This window comes from Budorcas taxicolor, chromosome 7, assembly GCF_023091745.1.
Source record: "Budorcas taxicolor isolate Tak-1 chromosome 7, Takin1.1, whole genome shotgun sequence".
NCBI lineage: Eukaryota > Metazoa > Chordata > Mammalia > Artiodactyla > Bovidae > Budorcas > Budorcas taxicolor.
The window spans coordinates 14,476,928-14,497,364 of NC_068916.1; the positions used below are offsets into that span (position 1 = coordinate 14,476,928).

Below are 20,437 nucleotides of genomic sequence, written 5' to 3' on the forward strand. Positions count from 1 at the left end.
TCTTTCTGATGTCCCACAACTCCACCAACCTTCAGAGCTAAACTCGAGGAAGGCACCACTAAGATAGAATGAGTCCCCCACCAGGTGAGCCGGGGAAAAAAAAACACCTCTAACTAGTGGCGTGCTGCAGCCAGTTCATGCCAGTGTAGGGGAGGTGATTGCTAAATTTTCATGAATTTCTTGAGCCAAGTTGTTAAACTGTTGGTATCTTGAAACCAGCCATGGTAGAGAGTTTTACACCACAAAAATCTGCAGGTGCTACAACCACTGCGAATGAGGACTTCCTCCACCACCACCTGCTGACACCAGCCAGTAAACATTTCTGGGCACACCACTGCCTCCAACTCCGTATCTGTTGCTCCATTCCCACTGGAAAAGTAGGAAAGGAGCTGTTCCAGGTTGAATGTCAGTAGGAAACGGCAACACACTCCAGTATTCTTGCCTGGGAAATCCCTCGAACAGAGGAGCCTGGCAGGCTCCAGTTCATGGGGTTGCAGAGTCAGACACGACTTAGTGATTAAACAACAACACTCCATCTCCAGGGAGACCAGCAGAGGCCAGGACAGGGCTTCTGTTGATCTCTCCATCACACCCCCTCTCCCAACAGTATATTCCAGATCTCCAAACACCCTCTACCAAGGTGACAGATCCCTTGGTCATTTCCCTTCCTGAGATGTTCCCAGGGCCCATGCCCCAGCCTGAATCAACCTGGTCCCCTAGATGCCTTGGGCAGGAGCTGCTAGATTTGGTCCCGGTGTGGGACAAGTAGACCCTAACTATGGCCACATCAGGGGAGCAGTCACACCCTGGTCTACATGTGGTCAGATGGGAAGGAATTTTCATTGGCTGCCCCAGCGGGAAAAGAATAAAACATCTGGTTCCTCTCTGATAGGTGAACTTGTAAAAAAGAACCAAGGGTCCCCAGCTCAACCCCCTTTCCTCTCTCCTGGCTCTGCCCACCACAGAGCAGGCACACTGAACTGGCAGGCAGGTGGTGAGCCTGCAAAGCCACACACACCCTCCTAACCCAGCTCCAATCAGAAGTAACACTCATGGATAAACAACACAGTCCTAGGGGCCCACCAGCCTCCTCTGTCCATGGGATTCTCCAGGCAAGAATACTGGAGTGGGTTGCCATGCCCTCCTCCGCAGGATCTTCCCGACCCAGGGATCAAACCCATGTCTCTTATGTCTCTTGGATTGGCAGGTAGATTCTTTACCACTGAGCCACCTGGAAGTCCACTATATTCAATATTCTGGGATAAACCATCATGGAAAAACATATATCAAAGAATATATAGGGATTCCCCTGGTGGTCCAGTGGTTAAGACACCCTGCTTCTGAGTTAAAGCTTACCGCCCTTTAAAAAGGAGTTGAATACTCTTGCTCATGCTTGCCTTAAGCCTTGTGCAACAATGTATCTTGCCTGAGAACTGGCCTTTCTTTAGGTCTGGAACTAATGGCTACACAATGTCTTACTTATGGAAATACTTTTCTTAGACTCTATGAATGATTATAATTGTAACAAATCTTGCCTGGGAACCTGTTTCTCAAGACTTGTAGCCCTGATGACACAGCAACAGCATATCTCGACCAGAGACATTGACGGGGATCATTCCCCCTGGCTAATCTGTGCCAAAGTTATAACATGATGTATGCCTTGGGAAAGGGTATGGTGGAACTTTTACAAACCTTCAGGTATTATTTTTATTTAACTAGCTAGCAGAAGAGTATATATGCCCGGCCCAAACTAGCAAGCCAGGTATTCTCCTGCCCCCTTCTGATGTCTATATCAGAAGCTTTCTCTGTCACTTTCACTTCAAATAAAAATCTACACAAAGCTCTGAGTGACTGAAACTGTCTTTGGAGTTAAATCTTCTCCTTTGGGGACCACAAATCCGGCAACAACATTCACTGTAAGCTTCTTTCACTTCCACTGCAGGGGGCACAGGTTTGATCCCTGGTTGGGAAAATAAGATCACACATGCTGTGTTGTTTAAAAAAACAAAAACAAAAAATGATATGCATATATATATATATATATATATATATATATATATATATATGTATGTATGTATGTATAACCAAGTCATGAGTCACTTTGCTCTATGGCAGAAATGAACACATCGTAAATCAACTCTACTTCAAAAAAAAAACCACCTCATTTCAAGGGTAGGCACTTAGTATCGCTATCTGTCTGCCACCTGTATCTTTCAAGTGGTTCAGACTCAAAAGACAGGAAAACGAATTGCTACTTACTGAACCCCTAAAACCAAAGCCACCTGTGAGGCTCTTCCAACGTCTCCCCATCATGTCTGATTTCACTATTGTTCACCCCTTGTTCCCTTGGCCATTTGGACCTTCTTCCCATCCTCAGAAAATGCCAAGTTCATTATTTCCATCTTAGGTCTTTGCTTTTCTGTTTTTCCTAGGGCTCCCCAGGGCTGGTTCCTCATTGCCTCCCAGGTTTCCCCTCAGAGAAGCCCACCCTGCCCACCCAACCAAACACACGTGCGTCCATCACGTGGCCCTAGTTTATTGGCTCAGAGTCTCTAAAACTATTCCATGCATATGTTCACCTGTTGATCACCCTGCCTTCTTCCTTGTGTGTGTTTCATTCATTGCTGTGGTCCCAGTGCCTAGAATAGTTCCTGCAAAATAGCTTGAGACACATTTGTTGAATAAATAAACCAAACGCTTTAAAAAAAAATTATTTGTCTTTAATAGCAAAATTACACTATGGAAAATTGGGAAAATCCAGAATACAAAATACAGAAAGGACAGCTTCGGATCTTTATTAACATTCTGATCATCAAGCATGAACTGTATCTGCCCTCCTTTCCGTGTCTCCCATGTGCATGTAAGTCTGTCAGTGGCGTGTCAGTGTTATCAGTGGTGTGTCTGCGTGTCAATGACATGTTAGTGTGCAGGTGTGCATGCATAGATAGCCTTTCTAGGCTTCCTAAGGGGTCTCGGCCCCTCAGGTCTCCCTAAGTCCTAATCTGCCCTTCCGCATCGTCCTGTTCCTGAGAACAGCTCTTCATGGAGGACCTTTGGTGGGCCCGGAGGTGGTAAACATTAAGGCTCTGTAACGTAACCATGAGGTAGCTGTGGTCTTCTTCATCTCCAGATGTGAGGATAGGGCCTCCGAGGGGCTGGCTCATGTCACAGAGGCCATACAGCTGGTGAACCACGATTCCAATGACCTGAAGACGCCAAGGCCTGGGTTCTCTATACCTGTGGCCTTCAGGCCTCTCCAACCTGATTACCTGCCTACTGGCAAGGTGCTGCTCAGAGGGTCCAGATCTCATTAATAAAAGCTAAGAGGGGGATCCCTGGGTCAGGGGTACGGGATGCAGTCACATCCACCAGTCCATGGACTCTTTGGGCAAGGCCCTGACAATGACCATACAGTGGGGTAGCCCCTTAGACAGGATCCTCTCCGCCTCCTGACCTTCCCAGCCCAGCCCCTGCAGCTCAAGGACCCTGAGCTTGGGCATGGTGAGGCAGGAGGCGAGGATCTCCTGCGGAGAAGGCATTTCCGGGGTGACAAGTGGCCCCAGCAGGCACAGACTCTCCAGGGCTGGCATGCCCTCCAGGACAGAGAGGCCAGGGGCCGAGAGGCCCCGAACAGTCAGCCGTATCTTCCGCACGTCTCGGAGGTGGCGGCTGATGGCCAGGAGGGTGCTGTCGGCTGAGAGGGTACAGCCCAGCACCTCCAGCCTCTGCAGGTAGTTCAGCTCCTGCAGGCCCATATCCAGCCCGGTCTCAGTCACCCGGTAGGTGCCGCCCAGCACTAGCGAGCGCAGGGCACGGAAACGTGTGAGGCCCTGCAGGTGCTCGTCACGGAAGGCGGGGACGCGGTCCAGCACGATGCACTCGAGCAGGGGCAGCACCGTGGGGTCCTGCTCTTTATGGAGCCAGGCCATGGAGATCTCACAGCTATGCAGCTCCAGGGTCCTCAGGGTGCAGGGCAGGCTGGTGATGGGCACCATGCTCAGGTTGGCCACATGCAGGCAGAGGCGCTTGAGGTTGGGGCACTTCTGACCCAGGGCCCTCATCAGGGCAGGGGACAGCTGGGGAGCCTGGGAGCCTGAGAACAGGTAGCCACCCATCCGCAGGGAATGGAGCCTGGATGCCATGTACCGGCGGAGGAGGTGCCACATGACTTTGGGCCGCATCTGTAAGAGCCAGAGATGGGAGGGTGTCTGGACCAGAGATACGGGGCATCTTCCAGGGACCCCACCCGCCTGGAGACAGAAAAGCCCCGGCTGGGGTTCTGAGGCTTCCTGGGAATTCTGTCCTTCCCTCACCAGCCTCACTCAACCAGATACCTTTCCAGGAGTAACAGGAGGGTTTAACCCCACCATTTTGACCTCTAAGTTTGAACAAAAGCATTGGTGGATAAGAGACCATCATAACATATCTGTCTCTACCAGGACAGTGAGTCTCATTACCTTCTGGAATAAGTAAGTGAAACAACAACAACAAAAAGCCTGTTTCTAAACCTTTCAATTCCTTGCATAATGAAAGTCACTGTGATCTGTATATATATCCTAGGAAAATGTTACTGCTGTCTAATTTATGAAATAATACTACTGATTCCAGGTTTAATAAAACTTTATATTTTTTAAGATTTTTAAAAAAGTGAATCCACCCAGCAATATTTTTATCTCTTTCTTTTTCTTTTTTTGGCCATCCCATGTGGTATGTGGGATCTTAGTTCGCCAACCAGGGCTCAAACCCTCGCTTCCTGCAGTGGAAGCCTGGAGTCTTAACCAGTGAACCACCAAGGAAGTGCCTATCCCATTCTTAATGACCACCTCCTCATAGAAATGAGCAACACAAAATAAAAACTGAAAAAGGTTAAAACTGCCCAGGCCAAATTAGATCTAGGTTAAAAATCATAGCTTAATAATAGTGAAAGCTGCAAAATTTAATCCTGGGAAGTTAGACTTGTAGAAAACCAACTATATACTAACTAGTATTTCATGTATTTTATTATATGTACAGTTTACCTTAAAAAAAAAAAAAGGCAGAAAAAAGAAACTGCATACCATAGAATTTGTTGACTTTTTTTTGGTAAGTATGACTTTTTTATTAGCAAAATCCATGACCAGGCAAGACAATATTCTGCTGTCCCTCAGCTATTCCTTTTCTGTTGGGTTCTTGGTATCCCCAATACTTTTATTCCTAAATTCATGTTTTTCACACTGTCATTGAAATATAGTTGATTTACTGTGTGTTACAATGTTATTAGTTTTGGTGCAGAGCAAAGTGATTCAGTGATTGCTATTTTGGTGTACATATATATATATAAAAGAGTTAATCACTCAGTCACGTCTGACTCTTTGTGACTCCATGGACTGTCACCCACCGGGCTCCTCTGTCCATGGAGTTCTTTAGGTAAGAATACTAGAGTGGGTAGTCATTCCCTTCTCCAGGAGACCTTTCTGACCCAGGGATCAAACCCAGGCCTTCTGAATTTCAGGCAGATTCTTTACCATCTGAGCCACCAGAGAAGCCCATATGTGTATACATATGGATGAATATATATATATATATGCTGGATCTATATATATTTTTTATATTCTGTTCCATTTTAGGTTATTACAAGATATTAGTATTGCTCCTACTGTGCTATACAGTAAGTCCTTGTTGGTTACCTATTTTATATATAGTAGTATGTATATTTTAATCTCAAACTCCTAATTTATCCCTCTCCACTGTTAACTACTCTTGATAGAGGAATCAAATCTTCCTGATCCAATTTAGACCTGCAAATTTGGGCTGAGGAAAGGGACTCACTAGAAACACTTACCACTAAAAGGTAACTCACAAGAGTGGAAGCCACTGTTGGTAAAATATCAAATGGCCACAAAGCCAGAAGTTGAATCATTTTTACTTGTAAAAAGACAAATGAGAAAATCCTTTAAGTTTCATGATATCAAACACTAGCCAGGATGTGGAGAAGCAGTTCTTGGGTCCTGCTGGTGGGACTTGGTCTGGCTACTTTGAAATGCAATCTGATTTTTAGTGAAATTTAAAATATGAACACCCACTGGCACCTGTTTTGTTTTTAAAAATACGGGAACAGCTACTGCCTTTTTGGGAAAGAACAAGGTGACTTGGGTGACAGAAGCAGGGAGAGACCTTAATTTCCAATGTTTATAATTTTGTATATTTTCAATCCTGTGCATTTATCTTTGGCCCCTCCCCCACTTATGTTTTTTAAACAAATTCTTTAGTTGGTTTAAATGAACACACTGCCTAACCTAGTAATACCTGTTTTGTGGAATTTACCTTACAGAAACGTTGGTTTCTGACATCGTGGTTTTAACAGCAAAAATGTCCAGTGATAACAGCCATGTAGATAGCAACTAAGAACAAAGAGGATTCAGAGATTCAAACATGGGTAACTCCTCAAGACATGCAGGAAGGAGTGGCAAAATGATACCTTCAAGGTTAAAGAAAAAAGAAACAATACTATGTACTTTTGTTGTTTAGCTGCTAAGTCATGTCTGACTCTTTTGTGACCCCATAGACTGTAGCCCAACAGGCTCCTCAGTCCAAAGGATTCTCCAGGCAGGAATGGCAGAGTAGGTTGCCATTTCCTTCTCCAGGGGATCTTCCTGACCCAGGGATTGAACTGGCATCTCTTATGTCTCCTGCACTGGCAGGCAGATTCTTTACCACTAGCCCCACCTGGGAAGACTATTATATATATATATTATAATTTATATGGGTACAATTATTTCAATCATAATGGTTAACTTGTATTGAGTAACTATTGTTTGCTGGATGCAGCGCTGAGCATTGAACTAGAACGCTCACACAGTACCTGGCTGCAAAGCAGGTCTCCGTCCCCACCCCCACACCCCCACCTGGAAAAATGCATTGGCCGAATCTTGCTGCAAGAGTACAACTATGATTCAACACAGCCTGACCCCAAAGGCCAATCCTGCTCTTGTAACCACTGCCCTTTCCTTCCCTATAAAGCCCTAAGGGTCCAAAAGCATAGAAAATGCTATAGAAGGAAATTCCACACATAATAGTGGTTATTCTGGGGAAGGGTAGAGATACCAGGGGATGACTGTCAAAGGCTCTTGCTTCATTTGTGACAATATTTCAATGTTTTTTTGGCTTGGTTTGGTTTTAATTTAGATATAATTAACATATAACACTATATGAGTTTCAGGCATACATGCGACATAATGAACCAATGCTTGTATGTATTATGACACGATCATCACAATAAGTCTAGTTAATATCTGTCACCATACATAGGTATACTACTTCCACATTTTTGTAAGAATTATTCATGATGTGTGATTTTAAAAAATAAAACCTCAAAAAGAGAAATGTAAAACAAATGTCCTAGTTAATCTCTATTATGGGTACTAAAGTGTTTTAGAAGTGGACTCATCTGCAACTGATTTTGAAGCATACTTAAAAAATAAAATGGGAAAACAAAATAAACATTTGAAAAATAAAATAAAAGCTTGATGGAAAGAGGGATGGATGGATGAAGAGATGATAAAACAAATGTATTAAGTATTAGTGGTGGGCAACTCTATGTTCTCTGTACTGTTCTTTTAACTACTATATACGTTTGAAAGTTTTCGTAATAAAATAGTCTGGTGGCTTGGAGATAAAGAATCCGCCTGTCAATGCACTAGGTCGGGAAGATCCCCCAGAGGAGGAAATGGCAACCCACTCCAGTATTCTTGCCTAGGAAATCCCATGGACAGAGGAGCCTGGCGGGCTATAATCCATGGGGTTGCAAAAAGTTGGACACGACTGAGTGACCAACACCAACCTAACACCAACAGGTGATTCATATGCACAATAAAGTTTGAGACAGTCTTATAAAGCTGTTTGTGATAGTAGAAAGTTGGAAATAATCTAACCATCTGTCAACAGGAAAAAAGAGAAACAAACTGTAGTATATTCATTTAACAGCAATTAAAAGGAATGAATTAGATTTACAAGTACTAATTAGAGTAAATCTCAAAAGTGATGTGTGAATAAAGTTGCTAATGGGTGGATATATTAATATAAGTAAAATAGCATTTAATTATCTAAAGAGTAGTTTTATCTCAATTTTAGAAACACATTAACAATACTGTATATTGCTGATAAGCACATACATAGGCAGTAAATGAAAACATGAAGGGATACAAATCCACTTTATAGTCATGGTTGTCTCTGAGGAGGGTTTCAAAAGTGCAAGAAACATATGTGCAAATGTTGTATGCATATGTTTGAATAGAAACATTTGTATGTGTATTTCACAAGATCTGCAGTGAATAAAGCCAAAGGTTTAAAAAGATTAAATCTAGGTGGTGAGTACATAGTTTCAGATATTATCCTCTATACATTTCTATATCTATCTGAAATAGTTCATAATAAAAAGAAAAATGCAAAGGGTCAACTCATTGGAAAAGGCCTGATGCTGGGAAAGATTGAAGGCAAAAGGAGAAGGGGCAGCAGAGGATGAGGCGGTTAGAGAGCATCACTAACTCAGTGGACTCCGGGAAACAGTGAAGGACAGGGGAGCCTGGTGTGCTGTAGTTCATAGGGTTGCAAAGAGTTGGGCAAAGGGTTGCAAAGAGTTGGGCAACTTAGCGACTGAACAACAACAAAGAAAAATAAATAAAGCACAAATGGGAGAAAGTTCAAATGATTTGGTTGACTACTCAGGAGATTAATTCTAGAACTAAGTCGACTATAGAAAATTTCTCCATGAAAACTCATCAATAAGCTCTTTTCCTGCAAGACCTTAGTTATACCCATTTTGGAGATGGGGAAGCTGAGGCCTGGAAGTCACTGCAGAGCAAGTAAGGGACGCGGGCGGGACGCACCCGGGAGAGCCTCGCTCGAAACACAGGGTTGGAGGCGTGGTCCTCGAAGTCTGACCAACCCGACCTCGGCCCAGGCCTGCCCGGCCAGACCCGCATACCGTGTAGAGCGTCAGGTCGACGTGTCGCCACAGCCACCGGTCGTCCACCAGCTTCTTCCAGTGGTGACAGACCCTGGGGGAGGGGACCCGCCGTTAGAACGACCCCGGCCCCGCGAGGATCAGATGTGCGTCTCCTAGTGCGCCCCCCGCCTGGCCCTTCCCTCCCGCAGGGGGCGGCCGCACCTGGAGATTCGGATCCGATCCCGGACCTGGAGGTAAGAGAAGATCTCCAGCAGGACGGAGTCGGGCAAGTCGGCAAAAGTCGCCATGATCCCGTTGACACGCACTTCCGCTTCCGACTAAAGGAACTCGGGGACTCGCCCTGTGGGGGCCCTAAGAAGCGGGGGAAAGAGAGGGTGCGGACAGGGAGGTGGTCGGAGTTTCCGGTAGCTGGCGGAGTTTCGGCTTTGCTCTTGAGGGGACGTGGCTGGACCTGGCAGCCAGACCAGCACGGTATCAGAACTCCGCACAGGGGATGGGGCTAGGGACTGGGACCAAGCCCGGAAGGCGTGGCTAAGGCGATTACGAAGTCAAGGGCGGGGTTAAGGTGGGAACACGACCCGGGGGCGGGGCCGGAGAGGAGGGCCAAACAAAAAAGGCGTGGCTCGGGCGACATGGAGGCCTGGGGCGGGGCTAAGGGCGAGAACGAGACTGGGGGCGTGGCTGGGGGTTAGGACCGAGCTCCTAATACCGATGCCGAGCCCTAAAGGGCGGGATTGAGGGCGGGACCAAAAGCGGAGCTCTAGGCAGAGAGGGAAGTCCCTATTTTTTTACTTAATAGTGCTTTTTTGTCCATGAGAATAAATTTGTAGAAGTGAAATAGCTTGTTAAAAGACACTGAATTTTTTACTTTCACTGATGGCGCCAAATTGTTCTCCACAGAGCCTGAATTGACACTTCCTCCACATATATAACACTCATTTTTAAAGTTGCCAAGTCATCAGGGCAGTGAAATTTATTGAAACACTCCTGTATTGATGAGCATTCAGGTTGCTTCCAGGTAAGCTAAACAATACTGGAGCTAAACATTCTTTTATATACATATATTAGTTCAGTTCAGTTCAGTCGTGTCTGATTCTTTGGGAATCCATGGACGGCAGCACACCAGGCTTTCCTGTTCACCAACTCCCAGAGTTTGCTCAAACTCATGTACATCGAGTTGGTGATGCCATCTAACCATCTCATCCCTCTGTCGTCCCTTTCTCCTCCTGCCTTCAATCTTTCCTAGCATAAGGTCTTTTCCAATGAGTCAGTTCTTTGCATCAGGTGGCCAAAGTATATATACATATATATGTAACATACACTAATATCCCACAAGCTGTACAGCACGGCAAGACAAACAAAATCCCCAACAAACAAAAAACCATGTATTGCCATTATAGGCTCTTGAAAGTGTGATTTGGCAAAAGCTATTCAAAATTATAAGCAGAACACTCTCGTTGAATTTTTGTCATACTTTTTGAGAAAAGAACTACATAATTGGAGAATAAGACCTGCACTGTAATAACTGTTTATCTGATGACTTTCCAATTAATTCATTTAAAAAACATTCAGTTCAGTTCAGTTCAGTCGCTCAGTCGTGTCCGACTCTTTGCGACCCCATGAATTGCAGCACACCAGGCCTCCTTGTCCATCACCAATGCCCGGAGTTCACCCAAACTCATGTGCATTGAGTCGGTGTTGCCATCCAGCCATCTCATCCTCTGTCGTCCCTTTCTCCTCCCGCCCCTAATCCCTCCCAGCATCAGGGTCTTTTCCAATGAGTCAACTCTTCGCATGAGGCATGTCCTTTGACACATCAATCCAATTCCTGGTTTATCATATAGAAATAGATTGTATTTATAATAGAATCATAGAAAGTATATATTACATATATATGTGTATATATATATATATTATATATATAATAGCTTTTACTTAATCACACTCCCAAGAGCCTATAATGGAAATACATGGTTTTTGTTTGTTTGTTGGGGGCTTTGTTGTTTCGCCATGCTATGCAGCTTGTGGGATCTTAGTTCCCTAAGCAGGGACTGAAGCCAGACCACTGCAGCAAAAGCACTGAGTCCTAACCACTGGACCACCAGGGAATCCCCTGGCAAAATATGTTTTTAATACATGCACACACAGAAGGAATTGTGTATGAAATGCAAAACTGGGACTTCCCTGGTCGTCCAATGGTTGACGTGGTGGTCCACTGGACTCTGGTAGTCCAGGGGTTTCTGGTTTCCTCATCTTAATAGGTGACTACCACAGTGTTTTACTTTTTATGTATTTATTTATGGATAAGTGAAAGCAATATAGGTTTTTTAAGCTTTATTCAGATATAGTTGATACACAGTTGCAGAAATTTAACACATTCATCTAAAAGAGTTTGCTTTTAAAAATTTTCTTTTGGCCAGCTGTAGAGTGCACGTGGGATCTTAATTCCCCCACCAGGGATCGTGCAAACATCATGTTGCTTGCTAGGGCCTCAAGCCCAGATTTTTCTGATGCCAGAATATGGGCCTCTATCTCAGTGCTCTCTGGCTGCGATTCTCTCTAGAAAGTCCATGGCATCATGAAGGGGCAATGCCTCTGTCAGTTACACAGGTTTCCTAAGAACAATCTCCTCCCCATCAAGCGAACAGGAGTGGAAGGATGGGCACCCCCACGCAGAAGCTCTTTCCTCTGGGTCAGAAATTTAGGTAATAAGGGGCAGAGGGGCCCTGCCCAGCTTGCACCTTGAGTTGTGACTCAGAACTCTCCTTCCTGGGAAGCACCTAGCTCCTCCCAGTAGCAGATGACAGCAGATCCTTTTGAGGCCCAGATGGGAGATTGGGGCTGTCCTGGCCCCCAGTGGGCAGGTACTGACTCTCTTCATGAGAATTTCTGAATGACATTTATCAGGAAATAGAGAGAAGTCTCTAATGTGAGTCTGGAGAAGGCAATGGCACCCCACTCCAGTACTCTTGCCTGGAAAATCCCATGGACGGAGGAGCCTGGTAGGCTGCAGTCCATGGGGTCGCTAAGAGTTGGACACGACTGAGTGAATTCACTTTCACTTTTCACTTTCATGCATTGGAGAAGGAAATGGCAACCGACTCCATTGTTCTTGCCTGGAGAATCCCAGGGACAGGGGAGCCTGGTGGGCTGCCGTCTATGGGGTTGCACGAAGCGGGACACGACTGAAGTGACTTAGCAGCAACAGCAGCTCTAATGTGAATTGTCCAGCCTCCTGAGGCCTCTCCATACCCCACCCAGCTCTGGAGGAGAGAGTCCTTGCAGCAGTGGCAGCCTAGTCCTGGGACTTCCCATGGCCCATTCCCTCCACTTCCTCAGGATGCCTTAGCCCAGCTGGGACTAGCAGACCCCCATTAGCTCCCCAAGCTCCCAACAATCCCAGGCTTTATTTCCCTCCCCTTTCAGCAGCACTCTTCACCTCTTTTCAATCTCTCCCAGCCCATAAGCTCAGCAACACAATCCTGTGTTTTAGCTATCTCTTTTTTAATTAAAAGAATTTTTTTTAATTTGTGGGGTTTCTTTTGAGGAAAGGGTTGGTTTTTTTTTTTTTCCTGTGTTGCATGGCTTTCAGGATCTTAGTTCTGCAGCCAAGGACAAAACCCAGGCCCTAGGAAGTCAGAGTAGAGTCCTAACCACTGGACCACCAGGGAATTGCCTAGCTACCTTTGAATCAAACATAAAAAATGAGTGAGAACTTCTTCTTCTTTTTTTTTTTTTAATAACACTTACTTCCCTGGTGGTCCAATAGTTAAGACTTCATGCTTCTACTGCATCGGGCATGGGTTCAGTCCCTGGTCAGGATGCTAAGAATGCTGTTTGGTAAGGCAAAAAAAAAACCCAAAATTTCTTTTGGGACTTCCCTGGAGGTCTAGTGGTTAAGAACCTGCCTTGCAATGCAGGGGATGAGGGTTCAATCCCTGGTTGGGGAACAAAGATCCCACATATGGCAACTAGGACCCAATGCAGCCAAATCAACCAATAAATATTTTTTTTAAATTTATTTTCCCCCTCATTATAAGAGTAACATATGTTCATTGTAGATAACTGGGAAAACACCAAAAGCACCAAAAAGAGGAATATGGACTCAGCAATTCCGCTGTCTAGTGGTCAACACCATCAACACCTGGTGTGACTTAGTTTTTCTATGTGAATGCAAAGATGTGCTCTTTCTAAACTTCCCCAGGCACATGAGTCCCTTCAAGCTTACCGCTTACCTTCCATCTCCCTTCTTGCCCCATCTATTCTTCTGGATGAGGAAAAGGAGAATCAGAGAGGGGAAGTGTTGAAATCATGTGTGTGCGTGCTAAGTTGCTTCAGTCATGTCTGACTCTTTGCAACTCCATGGACTGTAGCCCACCAGGCTCCTCTGTCCATGGGATTCTCCAAGCAAGAATACTGGAGTGGGGACATGGTTCAATCCCTGGTCAGGGAACCAGATCCCACATGCCACAACTAAGGGTTTGCATGACACGTGCTGCCAAGTAAATAACTAAAAATAAATATTAATTAAAACAATTTTTTTAAGAAAGTTTACAGAAATACACTGAAAAAGGCTTCACCTCAGGAGAGAGAATGAGGCCAGGAGTGTGGTCTTACTTTTGGCTTGTACTTTTCCTTCTCCAGGGGATCTTCCCGACCCAGGCAGGTGGGTTCTTTACCACTAGCGCCATCTGGAAGCCCGTTGAGACCATGCAGCTTCATATTAAGGACTGAGACTGAGGTTTTGATTCATCATCTGGATCTGTGTCTCCAATCTGAATAAACTTTCCATTAAGATTCCCTGCCCTCTGAAGCCCACTTAGTGGGATTCTGCAGAGGTTGGAGAAATAACAAATTTCTGCCCTGAGGCAGAAAAAAAGAAAAAGTCCTGAGGCAGGAAGGCCCCTGAGACTAGTGTTTGAGATAGCACTTCTTGAGCCAGTTCCTTAAGTCAGGGCAGCCCCAACAGGGTCGCAGAGTATCCATCCTTTCCCCAGGAAGGTATCTCAGGTCTTCTGCCTAATCTCACACCCTATTTTGAGAAGGTGGATTGGGTGAATCAGAAGTTGCCGGCCCCTTTTCAGAGTGAATCGTTTTACGCTCGTCAAACTAGGAGAATTCTGTCTGCTGAGAAGAAACTGTTCAATAGTGAGTTCTACAGGCAGGTTGGATTTAGGAAGGGGTGTTCCCTGTCCCACCAGCTCTGGGGAACCATATCAGTCCCGGGGCTGCTCTGGGGCTGAAAAGCAAGGTTGGGATCTGGTACACAGCGCCCTCTGTAGGGCAGGAGCGACCTTCCTTGAAGTCAAAGACCCGGGAACTCTTGCACGTGTGCTGGTTTCCAGCTTCCTCATCAGTGCTGCATTCTGGTAAGTGCTGAACTTCATTCTGGAGTGCTGGTAAGTGCTGGTACCCAGGCCAGAATCAGAAGACTCCTTCACTTACGGATTGTAGCCAGCAACCCAGATATCCCTGGGGACAGGCGAGATAGCCAGAGGGGAGGGATTAGCAAAACGCTTCCGGGGTCCAGCCCTGAATGAAGGCAGGGGGACGGATAGCACAACTGCAGGACTTGATCCAGGCTCCCCGTAGCCCTGAAGCTTCTGTTAGAGGCTTCGTTGGGCTCAGGAACAGGAGGTCAACCCTGTTCTCTCGGGATGTGCCTGGGCGTCCCTACCAGATGCTACACTAGAGGGTGTCTCGGCACAACGAAGGGCCTTCAACCAAGGGCCTCCAAAAGGCTGGGCGCCGGTCCAAGACCTCTGACACTCCACTCCTCTCCCCAGCCGGGACCTTCACTCGGCCCAACGCTCCGTCCACAGGTGTCCCCCTGCCCAGGCTTGGAAGCCCAAAACCGCTCCTGGGAACTGCAAACCCACATCCTAACCTGGGATAAGCACTCCGCGGCGTGTTGACAGGCACCGGGGGGAGGGGTGGAGCTTCCGGCTGCGCACTTCCGCTTCCTGTTTTAGCGTAGGTTCTTAGTGTCTTCTCTGGCCTAGGCTTAGCAGTCGTGCGAGGAGGTTGTGGCGTCTGCTGCTTCCAGGCGATTTGAGGTGAGGGGGCCAGGTAGAGGAGTCCGGAGTCCGGGAAAGGTGAGGGGACCCGGCCTTCGAGGATCCGCCGGCCTGCGAGAGGCTCGGCTCGGTCTTCAGGCTACCTGGAGTGGGTCGGGGCCTGGGCGGGTTACTGGAGGGGAGGAGCGCGGCTGCCCGGCGTCCGCGGTAGCCCTGGGGTCCGAAGTCCTGGGACACGGAACTTGGAGCCTGGAGAGACTCCGATCTGGGGGAGTGATGGGGACGGGGAGTGATGGGGACGTGAACGTTAAGTCTCAGTAACCGGGGGTCTTGCGATCTAGGGGACCCCTGAAGTCCCGACTCAGTTGCCTCCCAGTCCCCGCCTTGTGTTGCCCCAGCCAGGATGATCGAGGTTGTTTGCAACGACCGTCTGGGGAAGAAAGTGCGCGTGAAGTGCAAGTATCCACTGGCGACCAAGTGGCTGTGGCTTCCGGGGGGTGCTTGGCATGAGGCAGGCAAGTCAGTCTTTGTTTTATAGTGATTGTAGTTAAACCCGGGGGTTGGGGCGGGAATGGGGAGAGTCCCCTTTCCATTTTCCTTAACTCCTTTGCGTCCAGTACGGATGACACCATCGGGGACCTGAAGAAGCTGATCGCAGCCCAAACTGGCACCCGTTGGAACAAGATCGTATTGAAGAAGTGGTGAGTACAGGGGTAGAACTAGGGGCTGGACAGGAGCAGGCCAGAAAGGTTTGGTTGGGGGAGGGCTGCAGCCAGCCCTTTGTTTAGGCAGAACTTTTTTAGCTGGTCTCGGGGGTGAAGAGCCTCCTTAGACTTTTTTCTAAAAAGTTTTTATCCCACAGGTACACGATTTTTAAGGACCACGTGTCTCTTGGGGACTGTATCCTTTTTTGACTTTTTGAGGAAGGATCTACATACCCAGACTTGGTTCTCTGTGTTCAATACTCAGGTCTGTATGAGGTTATGCACATAAGCTATTTAACTTAGAATGTGGCACATAGTAAGTATTTAGAGTGGGAGCCATCTAATTATTTTGTTGGGGGAGGAGGGTGGTTGGTGAAATATTTTGACTTGGCTTGTAAGACTTTGACACTTTCTGGTCAAAATATTTATTACTAAGCTCCACCTGAGTGGGGACAGGAGACCAGGGTGGAACGAGATTCCAGGATGTCTGTTGTGCAGAAGGAACATGAACTTTTTACAAAGTTTGGCTTCTTTCCAAATCAAAATGATCCAGTCCCAAATGTGCAGTCGTGAGAGATGGGGATGGGGATGGAGCCCACCATAAGGATTCCTTAACACCTTCACTTCAGATGAAATCCACGATGGGATGAACCTGGAGCTTTATTACCAATAGAGCAGAATTCCTTCTTCCTGCCCTTCCCCCTCCTCCCACCCTCACTCCCCACACTAATATGGATGCTTGTTTTTGGAAACTCTCGTTAATAAAAACTTAGAGGCTGCTTTGTTGTCATCTTTGAGTGAGAGTTATCTCTTGAGGGGAGGGTTGGTATCTGGTTGTCACTGTATTCTCAGTACCCACTCAGCTACTCAGTAAGACTTCAAGATTGGATCAAGGAGGGAGCCAGTAGACTGGGAACCTGAGTGAAAGACCAGAGCTCTGGGGCTAGCCATGTGTCCCTGGGCCTCCCTGGTGGCTCAGACAGTAAAGAATCCGCCTGCTGTGCGGGAGACCTGGGTTTGATCCCCTGGAGAAGAGAATGGCAATCCACTCCTGTATTCTTGCCTGGAGAATTCCATGAACAGAGGAGCCGGGCAGGCTACAGTCCATGGGGTCACAAAGAGTTGGACACAACTGAGTGACTAACACTTTTCTGAAGGTCAAAAGATCCTGGGATTATTGTCATCAATAGACCAAGGATCCTCTGGGCAAGGACCTTAGTAGAATTAATAATTAGGAATACAGGTTTAGATTCAGACAGACTAGGGGTGGAACCCTAGCCCTACCACCAACTGTGACCCTGGGTAGTTACTTAATCTCCCTTAACCTTCATTTCCTTATCCAATCTGGAACTGATTGTGTTTACTTCATTGGTATGTTGTGAAGTAGAGATGAGATAAGCATGATTAAGCAGCCATAGTTCTTGACACCTATGAAATGCTAGTGGACAGAGTAAAACAGTGTGACCTAGGCTATTCAGCCCTTGCTGATCCTCCGTTTCTTCCGCTAAAAAGGGGCACCATGATGACACTCATATCTCCATGAGATAATAAGATAATGCAGTTAAAACAGCAGGATGCCTCGTGCTATATCCATCCCTGGCCTTCTTCCTTCAGGTATGAGTAGACAGGACATCAAAGACTCCATTTCTATTCCCTTGGCCACAGCTCCTGAGGTCAGCCTTGACCTCGTCCTTACCCAGAGCCACATTCTGGAGCTGCTTTTGAGAGTTTCACCTAGAACCTTGCACCAACCCTTCTCTCTCTGTGTATTGACCTGGTAGGTCCTTCTCAGGACATGACCATGTTCAAGTCCACTGCTCCTCCTCTTCCCCCCCAGCCTTATGCTTTCTTTTTGCCATCAAGCTTCTTGGCACGAAGTCTTGCAGACTGCCTGGGATGCTGGCCTATAGTCCACTAAAGCTGGTCTCTCCTTGGTCTCTGCTGGCCTACTTTTTACCTGCCCCCTTGGCTTCCCTACTGTCCTAGGATTCCCTTTCTTGCTGACAAATCAGAAATATCTGTCTTCTGGTACCCCTGCTCTTTTAGCTCAGTCTCCTCCTTATCTGTCTGCTTAGAAAATAAACCCCCTCCCCCCATTCTTTTTTAAATTTCATGACAGCCTTGACATGCTAAAGTCCTTGTTTTCAAATCAGCATAGAAAGTACAAGCTAAAAGTAAGACCATACTCCTGGCCCCATTCTCTCTCCTGAGGTGAAGCCTTTTTCAGTGTATTTCTGTAAACTTCCATTAAAAAAATTGTTTTAATTAATATTTATTTTTAGTTATTTACTTGGCAGCACGTGTCATGCAAACCCTTAGTTGTGGCATGTGGGATCTGGTTCCCTGATCAGGGGTTGAACCAGGTCCCCATGCATTGGAAGCATGGAGTCTTAGCCACTGGACCCCCAGGAAGTCCGCAATTTAATTTTTTAAAAAATTACTATGCTAATATCTGCTTGTAAAAAAAAATCCGCACGTTTTGCGAAAAATTAAGTTTCTTACTTTTATAACACCCCTACTGACAGTGGCAATAATTAACATTCGAGTGAATCCAGAAATTTTCTGAAATACAATTGGAAAAATTACACATTCTGTAATATTTGTATACCATTCAGTAGTTTTTTTTTATGCTTTTCATTTTTCTATATTAATGATTTTTTGGTCTCATTCTTTTTAATTGGCATTTTTATTGAAATTTTTTTTTTTGGCCTTTTTTTACATAAAAGGGCAATATGGAGGAGGGATTTTTGTGGTGATGGAATTGCCACTTCTGGAATTATGGTGATGGATGCAGGACTCTGCATTTGTCAACCAGGATATAGAAAGATCAAATGCAGCCAGTCAAACAGATCCATATGTATAAGTGAATTACAAGACCTCACTGAAGGAGGTGGGGGAGAAAGGAGCTGATCTAAATAATTTTCTAAAACGTATTTTGATGTGATATTATAAGGCTAAAGACAAAAAGAATTACACACAAACATTGTACTGTAGCTGGTAAGTATGTTCCTCACAGCAGAATGATTTTGCAGTTTCGAAACCAGTCTTACTAATATACATCTGTACACAGAGTTGGATACGTATATTGCAGATAATTATAGCCAGGTGTCTTGCTGCTGGAGAAAGAAGTTACTGTGAAAGAGGGTGAATAGAAGCCCATGGGACTGATTAGAGTTGGAGGCATCAATATGAACTCATGATTTTCATTTAAAGCATTTACAAACATACATAGAAATACAGATATGTGCATATGTACATACATTTCCTTGTTTATCCATTTAGAGGGACCAGAAGCAGTGATACCCCAGTATCAATAGTTCCAGATCTTGGTTTCTTTATATATATAATTTTACTTTTCATTTATTTTGGCTGTGCTGGGTCTTCATTGCTGCTCAGGCTTTTCTCTAGTTGTGGTGGGGGGCTACTTTTCATTGCAGTGCACGGGTTTCTCATTGCAGTGGTTTCTCTTGTTGCAGAGCACAGGCTCTAGGACACAGGCTTCAGTAGTTGCAGCTTGAGGGCTCAGTAGTTGCAGCTCCTGAGATCTAGACACAGGCTCAGTAGTTGAGGTGCACAGGCTTAGTTGCTCCACGGCATGTGGGATCTTACTGGGCCAGGGGTCAAGCCCATGTCTTCTGCTTTGGCAGGTGGATTCTATACCACTGGACCTTCAAGGAAGCCCCAGATCTTGGTTTCTAAACAATATTCTCCAATAAAAGGAACCAGGGTTTCTGGGAGAAGTGATTGATTCCTGAGCTGGAGCAGGGAAAATGCAAGCTCAGGGTGGAGCATCTTGAGGTAAGAAGTACTCAAAAAAGATGGAAGCATGTTGAAAGAGCACAGAGACCAACCTGTGAAAAAGCTCTCAGTGGCCAAATGTAGAAAAACTTGAGCAACAAAAGAATAACATTGGACTATAACCCGAAGAATAAAATAAATATACTCAAGCCCATGTTCATAGAAATAAATAGCTAAAAGTGTAAATGAGTGGGGAAGAAGGGACAACCCTTCATTACAAGTAGATTTCAATTAATTGTAGAAGGAAAGAAGAAAATAAGAACTCACCAATGCTTTTTCAAAAAAAATCACCAATCTTTGCATCACCATAGTAATAATTGCTGTAGGCAAGATGCTCTAATAGATGTTAAAATTGGGGGGTGAAAGTTTAAGTAGAAGGATATTTGCACAGACTCAAAAGTATCTTCCAAAAGTATTTACTTATTACAAAAGGGAAAATAGTTCAGATACTGTCTTAACCAAGTGATGAAAAATACCACAAGTGTGGGAGGTGATCTCTAAGATGGCCCCTAATGAGCTGGGACCACACTTATACTACTGTGTAATCCCCTCCTCTTAGGCCAGACCTGACTTCTAACAATATAGCAAAAATGATGGGATATCCTTTCTCAGATTAGGTTGTGAAACGTTCCATCTTGCCCTGCTCATTGATGAAAGCCAGGCAGATACCATGTTGTGAGCTGCCTTGTTGACCCCCAGCCAATAGCCAGTGAGGAACTGTGGTCCTCAATTCCATATTCTGTTAGCAACTAAATCCTACCAGCAACCAAATGAGGGTGCTTGGAAGCAGATCCTGCCCAGTCAAGTTTTGGGATAAGACTATAGCCGCTCCTGCTGACACCAGCTAAACTACTCCATTCCTGACCCATGGAAACTGAGATGGCAAATGTTAATTCACTAGATTGTAGGCTAACATGTCAAACAGCAATAGACACCCTAATACAACCACTAATACACTGCAGCGTCATTAATTG

The 20,437-nt window shown here is 45.6% G+C and overlaps 1 protein-coding gene across 3 annotated transcripts; it reads right to left on the reverse strand.

Annotated features, from left to right (window-relative positions):
- Window positions 1–2,724: 2,724 nt before the first annotated feature.
- On the reverse strand, window positions 2,725–9,434 carry FBXL12 (F-box and leucine rich repeat protein 12). Of its 3 annotated transcripts, XM_052643759.1 has the most exons (4): window positions 9,146–9,196; window positions 8,963–9,035; window positions 6,304–6,380; window positions 2,725–4,181 (listed from the first exon to the last, which is right to left on the reverse strand). In XM_052643759.1, exon 4 carries the CDS (start codon window positions 4,179–4,181, stop codon window positions 3,360–3,362), a length of 822 nt encoding a protein of 273 aa, XP_052499719.1. In that variant the 5' UTR covers window positions 6,304–6,380; window positions 8,963–9,035; window positions 9,146–9,196; the 3' UTR covers window positions 2,725–3,359. The 3 variants fall into 3 exon arrangements, with proteins under 3 accessions (XP_052499719.1, XP_052499717.1, XP_052499720.1); XM_052643757.1 differs by lacking the exon at window positions 6,304–6,380 and having other exon boundaries at window positions 9,146–9,434; XM_052643760.1 differs by lacking the exons at window positions 6,304–6,380; window positions 8,963–9,035 and having other exon boundaries at window positions 9,146–9,222.
- Between the last annotated feature and the right edge of the window lie 11,003 nt (window positions 9,435–20,437).

What these genes read in the sequence shown, in the direction of transcription:
- FBXL12 (XM_052643757.1), bottom strand. Translation starts at nt 9,231, where the DNA reads ATGGCGACTTTTGCCGACTTGCCCGACTCCGTCCTGCTGGAGATCTTC. An exon ending in GATCGGATCCGAATCTCCAG is followed by an intron (nt 9,036 to 9,145) that starts GTGCGGCCGCCC and finishes CCCCTCCCCCAG; the next exon opens with GGTCTGTCACCACTGGAAGA. An exon ending in TCGACCTGACGCTCTACACG is followed by an intron (nt 4,182 to 8,962) that starts GTATGCGGGTCT and finishes TGGCTCTTACAG; the next exon opens with ATGCGGCCCAAAGTCATGTG.